At 42.5% G+C, this 11,137-nt stretch overlaps 1 protein-coding gene across 1 annotated transcript in view; it reads right to left on the bottom strand.

The window, feature by feature from the left end:
- wls (Wnt ligand secretion mediator) overlaps positions 1-11,137 on the bottom strand; it is a 66,950-nt gene that overhangs the window by 3,746 nt on the left and 52,067 nt on the right. Inside the window, exons 10-11 of the mRNA XM_059984364.1 lie at positions 7,708-7,791; positions 123-279 (exon numbers count right to left, since the gene is read on the bottom strand). Of these exons, the coding sequence (XP_059840347.1) occupies positions 123-279; positions 7,708-7,791 (241 nt within the window). The remainder of the gene's footprint in view (positions 1-122; positions 280-7,707; positions 7,792-11,137) is intronic.

Raw genomic sequence — 11,137 nt, 5'->3', positions numbered from 1 at the left:
TGGGAAGTGGGTCCATATGGCTCTTTCAGTGGTAAGGGTTGCCGACCCCTGGTCTAGAGTATCTCGTCTAGAATATGAAAAGCTCTTCAACATACAAGAACTGATTAAAAAGTGAAACCTACCATTTGATTGATCAGCATCACTATAACACTTATGGGAAGGAGCATAGAGAAACATGATGGCAAAGACGTACAGGTTCCACATGCCATAAATGCCAGTGAAGAAAGCACTGTTCACCTGGATGCTGTAATCTCCCCACCTCCAGTGCCCATCATTCACCTGCAGAGAGAATCCATTAGTGTATAAAAAGACAAAAGAGATGGCATATAATATTGCAAAAATCAAGAGAAAATAGAGCATTTAGAAGTTTTTTAAAAACCAAAGGAAAGCAACTAAAAACCATAGGGAGAGAAGAGGCGAAATATGAACGTAAGCTACCCAATAATATGAAAGAGGATACAAAACAGTTTTGGAGGCAGAAGGAAATTATCAGTCAATTAGCCTGACTTCAGTGGTTGGAAAGATATTAGAATCTATTATTAAGAATGATGTGTCGAGATACTTGTATTGAAGGCACACGACAAGTCCTGATGAGGGGTCTCAGCCTGAAACATCAACTATACTCTTTTCCACAGATGCTACCTGGCCTGCTGAGTTCCTCCAGCGTTTTGTGTGTGTTACATGATAAGCTAGGCCAAATTCAGCATGGTTTCCTAAAGGGGAAATCCTACCCGACAAATCTGTTGCAATCCAGGCAGTGATGGGCAAGTAAGGAAATAAGGTGAGAGAAGGAAAAGGGAATGGGGAACAGTGAAGGAGGGGAGCATTACTGGAAGTTCAAGAAATCAATGTCCATGCCATCAGGTTGGAGGACCCCTTGCACTTCCTGTAGTGCCCCCCCACACCACTCTCCATCCCCTTTTCCCTCTCTCACCATATCTCCTTAGCTGCTCATCAACTCCCTCTGGTGTCCCCCTTTTCTTTCTTCCATGGCCTTCTGTCCTCTCCGATCAGATTAAACTTTCTCCAGCCCTGTATTTCTTTCACCAATCAACTTCCCAGCTCTATACTTCACCCCTCTCCCCCCTCTCAGTTTCACCAATCACCTTGTGTTTCTTCCTCCCCTCCCACCCCACCCCAACTCTGACTCGTCATCTTTTTACCCTCTAGCCCTGATGAAGGGTCTCAGCCCAAGTCGTCAACTGTACTCTTTTCCATATGTGTGTTGCTTGGATTTCCAGCATCTGCAGATTTTCTCTTTTTTGGGAGTAAAGCTGTAAACTATTTTTCAACTGGGGAGAAAACTCAAAAATCAGGGGTACAAATGGAATTGGAAGCCATTTTACAGGATTCCTAAAGGTCAGCTTGCAGGTTCAGTCAGTGGTAAGGAAGTTAATGGAGTGATAGCAATCATTTCGAGAGGACGAGAATAGAAAAAGCAAAGATGTAATTCTGAGGTTTTGTAAGGCATTGGAGAACAGAAATGAGGAAAATTTCTTTAGCCAGAGGGTGGTGTATCTGTGGAATCTTAAGACAGAGGTTGATAGGTTCTTGATTAATCAGGGCGTCAAAGGTTACGAACAGAAAGTAAGAGGACGGGGTTGAGTGGGATAATAAATTAGCCATGATGAAATGTGCAAACTCAATTGGCTGAATGGCTGAAATTTGCCTCAATGTCATGGTTTTGTATGGTGCTTACAAAGCAAGACAAATAAATATAAAAACTGTAGGCTACATGTTAATTGAAACATCATATGTTTTTTCCAATGCAAGTTGGTATATGGAAAAAAGCACAGTCGATGTTTCGGGCTCAAACCCTTCAGCAGGACTGAAGTGAAAAAAAGCTGAGGAGTAGATTTGAAAGGGGGGGAGGGGAGAGAGAAACACTAGGTGACAGGCGAAACTTGGAGGGGGAGGGATGGAGCAAAGAGTTAGGAAGTTGATTGGTGAAAGAAACAGAAGGCCATGGAAGAAAGGAAGGGGTGGGGAAGGAGCACCAGAGGGAGGCATTGGGCAGGCAAGGAGATAACATGAAAGAGGGAAAAGGAGATGGGAAATGGTGAAGTGGGGGAGGGAGGCATTACTGGAAGTTTGAGAAATTGGGTAGCCTCCAACCTGATGGCATGAACATCAAATGGAATACAAGGTCTTGTTCCTGTAACCCAAGTGTGGCCATATCATGCCATCAAGTTGGAAGCCACACTTAAGTTGGAGGAACAACAGCTTGTATTCTGTTTGGGTAGCCTCCAACATGATGGCCATTGCCTCCCTCTAGTGCCCTTTCCTCTCTTCCATGGGCTTCTGTCTCTTTCACCAACCAATTTCTTAGCTCTTTGCTTCATCCCCCCCCCACCAAGTTTCACCAATCGCCCGACATTTCTCTCTCCCCTCCCCCCACCTTTCAAATCTACTCCTCAGCTTTTTTCCTCCAGCCCTGCCGAAGGGATTCTGTCAGAGATGTTGAATGTACTTTTTTCCATAGATGTCGCTCGGCCTTGCTGAGTTCCTCCAGCATTCTGATGTGTTGCTTGGATTTCCAGCATCTGCAGATTCTCTCGTTTGTGAATTGTCTAAAAATGTTTTTCTATCAGATTGCTAGGTGCCAACTTCAATAAAGCTGATGAAAAACTACCTCTCCTTCCAAACAGACATGTGTGGAGATCAAGGTACATTAGATGGCACACAAAAGCACAAATAGGCTAACTGATGATGACTAAACACTTTGAATTCAGTTTTTATTACATAGGATCCCAAAGTTATTACTGTTGCCACAGGAATTATGTTCTATACCCACCCATTTTGCAAGCAACATAAAAAGCAGTATTGACCATTTCCAGATGAATGCCAAAAGAGAAAATTTACATCAAATTTGGTTGTTTTCTTTTTGTGTGTCATAGTTGACATTTAACAAGTGGGTGCCTGTCATTTGTTCAGCTGCAATGTAACTTTTAAACTCACTGTGGTAATGCAAATATACTATTTACTTGATGATGCAGTGCTAGCTGCCCTGCAGTTTCTGATGATCAGTGCCGTGAGAATTGAAAGCATGCCTATCTTCCAATTGCTACTTTGGCTACAGAGGTGCGTAGAGACATAGAGCCACAAAACACAGCACAGAAACTGGCCCTTCAGCCCATCTATTCCATGTCAAACTATTAATCTGCCTAATCCCATTGATTTGTATCCAGACCATAGTCCACGATAACACTCCCAATTCATTTATCTATCCACATTTCTCGTAAACTTGAAATGGAACCTGCAGCAGCACCTCCGCTGGCAGCTCATTCCACACTCACGCCACCCTCTGAGTGAAGAAGTTCCCGTTCATGTTCCCCTTAAACATTTCACCCTTCACCCTTAACTCACGACCTCAAGTTCTAGATGTTTTTGTAAGATTCTGTATGGCAACACCAATGCCTTTGAATGGAACAGACAATAGAAAGTAGTGGGTAAGCCCAGTCCCTCATGGTAAAGCCATTGAGTATATCTGTATAGTGTGCTGTTGTAAGGAAGCAGCATACATCATCTAGGAATCCCATCTTCCAGGTCACGGTCACCTTTTTGTACTTGCAAAGTTTGCTGTCTTTTGCACGTTACCTGTTTGACTGTCCTATTGAGAGTGGTCTTTCATTGATTTTACTCTTTCGTGAATTTACTGTGAATGCCCACAAAAGTGAATTTTGGGGCTGTATATCATGACAAACATGTAATTTGATAGTAAATTTACTTTGAACTTTGTACTTTAGCCCAAGCCAAAAATCAGCAGAAAAGCGTGCTTGCACTTACTTTCTCTATACCACCCATAATTCTGATAACATCCATCAAATCTACCTTCATTTTCCTACACTCGAGGGAATAAAGTTCTAACCTACGATGCTTAATCTGTGATACTTCACTCCCAAACGAGCTCACACCCTTTATGCATGCTTTGAAACTACACCTGTGCGAATCCCTGCAGCAACTAGTGACCCCCTGACCTTTGTTTCTAAGGTTGATGTCAGAACATCTACAAGAGGGTGAACCGTTGCAAGGCATTGGGCCCTGGTGGTATATTCATAAGGCACTGAAAATCTATGCCATCCTGCTGGCGGGAGTGTCACACCTTCAATCTCTCACTGCTGCAGAGGTTCCCATCTGCTTGAAAAGATGATAATCAAACCAATGCCATAAAGAAGAGAGCGAGCTGCCTCAACAAATATCACACAGTTGCATTCACATCTACTGTGATGAAGTACTCTGAGAAGTTGGTCATGGCCGGGATCAACTCCTGCCTAAGCAAGGAGCTATACCAGCTGCAGTTTGCCAATTGACACAACAGATCTACAGCTGATGCAATCTCAGTGGCTCTCCACTTGGCCTTGGCTCACCTGGACAACAGCAATGTCTACATCAGGCTGCTGCTTATTGAATACATCTCAGCATTCAACACAGTCATTCCCTCAGTTGTAAGAAATCAAGCTCCAATGCCTGGGCCTCTGTCCCTTCCTCTGCAACTGGATCTTTGACTTCCTCATTGGGAGACCATAGTCTGTGGAGATCAAAAAACATCTCCTCCTCGCTGCCAATCAACACAGAAGCACCTCAAAAATACTTGCTTAGCCCAGTGCTCTACTCTCTCTACACCCACAACTCAACACCATCTATAAATTTACCACTGACACAACTATTGCTGGCAGAATTTCAGATGGTGACGAGGTGGTATACAGGAGCAAGGTAGATCAGCTGGTCATCACAGCTACAACTTTGCATTCATTGCCAATAAGACTAAGGAATTGATTTAACATCTCTGAAGCTCTATCCTGGGCCCAACACTGATGTAATTACAAAGGCGGCACAACAACGCCTGTACTTCATTAGGAGTTTGAGGAGAGCTGGTATGCCAAAGACTTGCAAATTTCTACAGTGGCACCTTGGAGAGCATTCTAACTGATTGCAACACTGTCTGGTATGGGGGTGGTGGGCGGGGTGGGGGGGGAAGAGAGACAATGCACAGGACTGGAAGAAGCTGCAGAAGGTTGTAAACTAGCCAGTTAGACCATTGGCACTAGCCTCCCCAGCATCGAGGACACCTACAAATGGCAATACCCCAAAAGGGCAGCATCCATCATAAAGGACCCATCACCTGGGACATGCCCTCTTCTCATTGCTACCATCAAGGTGGAGGTACAGGAGCCTGAAGACATAACTCAACATTTCAGGAACAGTTACTTTCCTTCCACCATCAGATTTCTGAATGAAATATGAACCTGTGAACAATACCTCAGGATTTTCTCTCTTCTTGTGCTACTTAATTAGATATTTACTTATTATACTGCTGCCTCTATTAAACATGATTCTATTTAATCTTTCCCTATAACTCATGCCTTCCAGTCTCAGCAACATCCTAGTAAATTTTCTCTGTATGTTTTCAATCTTATTGACATCTTTCCAGTAGGTAGGTGAGCAAAACTGCACACAGTACTCTTCACTATCGTCTTATACAACTTCAACATAACATCCCAACTCCTGTACTCAATACTTTGATTTATAAAGGCCAATGTACCAAAAGCTTTCTTTACCATCTAGCTACCTGTGACACCACTTTCAGGGAATTATGGCTCTGTTCCACCACACTTCTCGTTGTCTTTCTGCTTACCCTGCAAGTCCTACCCTGGTTTGTCCTCCCAAGGTGCAACAGCTCATAATTCTCTGCATTAAATTCCATCCGCCATTCTTGAACCCATTTTCCAGCTGGTTGAGATCCTGCTGTGAGCTTTGCCAGCCTTCCTCGCTGTCTACTTTGCCCCCACTCTTGGTGCCTTCCACACATTTGCTGATCCAGTTTACCACATTATCAACCAGATCATTGATTTAGATGACGAACAACAATGGACCTGGCACTGATCCCTACAGCACCCCACTAGTTACAGGCCTCCAGTCAGAGAGGCAATCATCTACTACAAATTCCTAACTTCTCCTCAAAGCCAATGCCTCATCCAATTTACTACCTCATCTTGAATGCCAAGTGACTGAACTTCTTGACCAACAGTGGGACTTTGTCAAAGGCCTTGCTAAAGTCCATGTTGACATCATCCACTGCCTTGGCTTCAGTAATTTTTCTGGTAACTTCCTCAAAAAAAAACCCAACTCTATAAGATTGGTTAGACATGACATAACACACACAAAGCCATGTTGACTATCCCTAATCAATCCCTGCCTATCCAAATATTTATACATCTGGTCTCTTAGAATACCTTCCAATAACTTACCCACTACTGATGTCAGGCTCACTGGTTTATGATATCCCGGCTTATTTTTAGAGCCTTTCTTAAACAATGGAATAGCATTAGCTATCTTATGATCCTCCTCAGCTCACTCATGGCTGAAGACATTTTAAACGTCTCTGCTAGGGCCTCTGCAATTTCTGCACTAGCGTCTCACAGGGTCTGAGAGAACACTTTGTCAGGCCCTGGGGATTTATCTGCCCTAGTTTGCCTCAATACAGCAAGGACCTCCTCCTCTGTAATCTGTATAGGGTCATGGCCTCACTACTGCTTTGCCTCACTTCTCCAGACTGTGTCCATCTTCTGAGTAAATACAGATGCAAAAAAAAATCCATTTAATATTTCCCCCCACCTCTTTTTGTATTCAACTCCAGTTTCACAATTGCCATTGATAAGTGGCAAGGTTTAATGTTCTGTGAGTTCCCTGTCCCATGCACAAAATTCAAAGGATTTATTATCAAAAATGTATAAATTATACAGCTCGAGATTTGTCTGCTTACAGGTAGCCACAGAGCAATAAACTAGAAAGACCCGAATATTTAAAAAAGGCCTACACCCAACGCACAGAGAAAAGAGAAAAAAAAACACAAATCATTCCAACAATAGAAGTAACAGCACTCCCAACCAAACGGAGTCAATAGACCCGAATTCCCGGAGCAGCCTGGTGCAGGCCTGAAGCCTTGGTCTCAGTTCATCATATTAGCAGGACAAATTGCTGTGAAGCTCACAGACATGCAGCCGGAGCAATCTCACAACCTCAGTGCCACCGAGATAGGAGTGAACATTGTGGCAGAGCGAGCAAAATCTCCTCAGATCCTAACCTCCAATCTCAACACCCTGCCTTTCCAGTCTAACTGGGCTGGCATTTAAATTGTCCAAATGGAGGTGATACCCCTCGGTGATACCTCCCATTAGGACCCGGGCTTTGCCACAGTGCAGGCAAAATGTTTCCTCAAGACAACAGGTCATTTTCAGCCTCTATTCCGAAGGAATCGGTCTAGTCACGGTAATTCCAGAACACGAAGATCTCAGAAATGCCTCGGGTAGGAGAAAATGCTAAAGATAAAGCTTTTATCATGGGGTCAGGATGAGCACATCCACTCCCTCAAGAAATTTTATTTTATAAAAGACTTATCTCAGCCACTTTAAGCCTTTTATCCCCCTTCAGAAACCTCCTGGAGAAACCAATCATGCTTTGAAAGGAAACTGCAAACTGGCAACCAAATTGGACTCTGTCCACCTGAGGCTGGAGATTCAATGTGTCAACTGGTCAGAAAGGGCAAGGAGGAGTGGATTAACTGCTACATTTTTTAAAAAAATTAGAGTCCTTTCTCAGTTGTGCTTTTTAGTCCAAATAGGAGCAGTTATCAGCTTGCTTGGTCTCAAGTAATATTAAAAGCATAATGCAAATCCTGATTACACCTGGTAATTTAATTCACTTTACCTGACTTATAATGAAGAACACAATGGTCATGGCTGCACAGGTCAGCGTGACAAGCATCAGGAACTTGAACCGAAATATTAACCCCTGAAATAAAAAGAGAAAATAATTATCATAAACTGATAATAGCCTAAGAGTCATTGTGCATGGATACAGACCATGTCACCAACCTAGCTAGCTCCAATTGCCTTTGATCAATCCACATCCTTAAAGGCTCCTCCCTCCAAGTGTTTCATAAATGATACTATTGCACCTGCCTCAACCACTTTCTCTAGCAGTTCAGTCCATATACTCACCACCTTTTGCATGAAAATGTTGCCTCCCAGGTCCTTTTTAAATCTTTCTCCCCATTGCAAACCTATGCTCCCTAGTTTTAGGCTTCTTTCCCCTGGGGAACAGCCACCTTATCTATACCCCTCAGAATTTGAAACATTTCTATAAGGCTGCCCCTCATTCATTTACATTCCAAGGAATAACTTAGCTTGGTGAACCTCTTCCAACAACTCTGGCACTTTATTCCTGGCAATCTCATCATAAATCTTTTTGTTTTTGCTCTCTTTCCAATTTAGCCTTGTCTCTCCCATAACAAGGTGACCAAAATTCCAAGTGTGATCTCACCCCAATTCTTATAAAGTTTCAACAGAATGTGCCATTTCCTATAATCAGAGCTCTGACTGCTGAATGCCAGTGTAAGGAACATGTTTTTCCTCACTCTTGTCTATTTGTAATGCTGATAAGATGGAAACAAAGGCCACAGAAGTTTCTTCATCTAAAGTTTTCTCTTCTTTTCAGAACTGGACTCATCAGCCCTTTAATAAAACCAGCACCTTGTCTCAGATCCATTCCTGCTGCTTCTGACTTAAAATGAATCCTTTCATCCGTTTCTGCTCCTCCCACACTGAAAGAGTCCTCATTTGTGACTTTCAATAGATCTTCTATCTAATAACAAGATGACCTCTCTGCATATCAAGAATATGCTCCTCCAATTCCTAGCTCAAAAGCACAAATGGAGATGATCTGTTGGTTGAGGCAAGTTTCAGCACAAGTATCCATGACTCCATTTCAGTCTCCTTGCTACCCCAACCTGAAGACAATTGAAAAACAACAAAGTTTCCATAACTTTTGCAATTTCTGCTAAATTACTGGCAGACAAGTACTGGTAACCGAAATTAATGCTCTTATCTACCTCACTGGGAAGAGGAAAGCATGCCAAGGGATCTCAGAGACAATGAAATAACGGCAGTTTTCAAGAAAGTACTTAAGTCCATAAGATATAGGAGCAGAATTAGGTCATTTGGCCTATCGAGTCTGCTCCGCCATATCATCATGACTGATCCAATTTTCCTCTCAATCCTAATCTCCTGCCTTCTCCCCCTATCACTTCATGCATGGATCAGCAAGAATTTATCAACCTCTGTCTTAAATATACATAAGGGCTTGGCCTCCGCAGCTGCCTGTAGCAATGAATTCCATAGATTCACCACACTGGCTAAAAAAAATTCCTCCTTATCTCCATTCTAAAAGATGCCTGAGGCTGTGTCCTCTGGTCTTAGACTCTTCCATCATAGGAAGCATTCTCTCCACATCCACTCTATTAAGGCCTTTTACCATTTGCTAGGTTTCAAAGAGATCACCCCTCATTCTTCTGAATTAGACAATAGACAATAGGTGCAGAAGTAGACCATTCGGCCCCTCGAGTCTGCACCGCCATTCTGAGATCATGGCTGATCATTCACTATCAATACCCAGTCCCTGCCTTGTCCCCATATCCCTCGATTCCCCTATCCATCAGATATCTATCCAGCTCCTTCTTGAAAGCGTCCAGAGAATTGGCCTCCACCGTCTTCCGAGGCAGTGCATTCCACACCTCCACAACTCTCTGGGAGAAGAAGCTCTTCCTCAACTCTGTTTTAAATAACTGACCTCTTATTCTCAATCCATGCCCTCTGGTACTGGACTCTCCCAACATCTGGAACATATTTCCTGCCTCAATCCTATCAAATCCTTTAATTATCTTAAACGTTTCAATCAGATCCCCTCTCAATCTCCTCAATTCCAGCGTGTACAAGCCCAATCTCTCCGATCTCTCTGCGTAAGACAGCCCTGCCATCCCAGGAATCAACCTAGTGAATCTACGCTGCACTTCCTCAATTGCCAGAATGTCCTTCCTTAAACCTGGAGACCAAAACTGTACACAATATTCCAGGTGTGGTCTCACCGGGGCCCTGTACAAATGCAAAAGGACATCCTTGCTCTTGTACTCAATTCCCCTTGTAACAAAGGCCAACATTCCATTTGCCCTCTTCACTGCCTGTTGCACTTGCTCATTCACCTTCATTGACTGGTGAACTAGGACTCCTAGGTCTCTTTGCATTTCTCCCTTACCTAACTCGACACCGTTCAGACAATACTCTGCCCTCTTGTTCCAGCTTCCAAAGTGGATAACTTCACATTCTAGTGAATACAGATCCAGAGCCATCAAACCCTCTTCATATAACAACCCATTCAATCCTGGAATCATTTTCATGAACCTCCTTTGAACCCTCTCCAGTTTCAGCACATCCTTTGTAAGACAGGGGGCCCAAAACTGCTCTCAATGCTCCAAGTGAGGTTTCACCAGTGCTTTATAAAGCCCCAACATTACATATAGCATACCCATTTCTGTAAACTTGAGTAACAATAGTTTTGTCTTCTTTATTGGACATGACATTAAACAATGTTGTTTGTTTCTAGACTTTTGTCTCTCCATCTCCATCCGCTCTAAAATTGAAAGATACATCTTTCCTTCATTGAAATATCCTCATAACCTATGGACTCACTTACAAGGCCTCCTCATATCATGTTCTCATTATTTATCGCTTATTTATTTACTTTTGTATTTGCACAGTTTGGTGTCTTTTGGACACGGGCTGAAAGCCCTAGTTGGTAGTTTGTCATCAATTCTGATTATTATTTTATCGATTTATTAAGTATGTCTGCAAGAAAATTACTCTCAGGGTTGGATATGGGGACATACATGTACTTTGATAATAAATTTACTTTGAACATCTGACTAATCCTTGATCAATATTTGCTTCTCTGACCTGACACTGATTTTCTGACAAAATTCTGCAATAAGCACTTTTAATCATTAAATACACTGTCATACGCTGTTTCTGCTCTTACATGCATACAAATCATGCAAATTACTGCTCTGGTTTGTACTATATTAGATGTCATTTGATAAAAAATGCCATCTTAAACTGTGAGGTGTAATAAAGACTATCCTGGGAAGAAGCACACACATTTATAAAGTGAATGCATGAATGAACTATAAATAATTGAGAGAATACTTTTCAGAACAAAGAATGCATCAACAGATAGCCTTCTGTGCCTCAGTGCAAATGATACAGGTAAGATAATTGATTAAAAAATATACTATATTAGATAATGG

Source organism: Hypanus sabinus, chromosome 11 (assembly GCF_030144855.1).
Source record: "Hypanus sabinus isolate sHypSab1 chromosome 11, sHypSab1.hap1, whole genome shotgun sequence".
Taxonomy (NCBI): Eukaryota; Metazoa; Chordata; class Chondrichthyes; order Myliobatiformes; family Dasyatidae; genus Hypanus; species Hypanus sabinus.
Note: the sequence above shows the minus strand (reverse complement) of the source record. Positions and strands in the feature narration are given on the sequence as shown.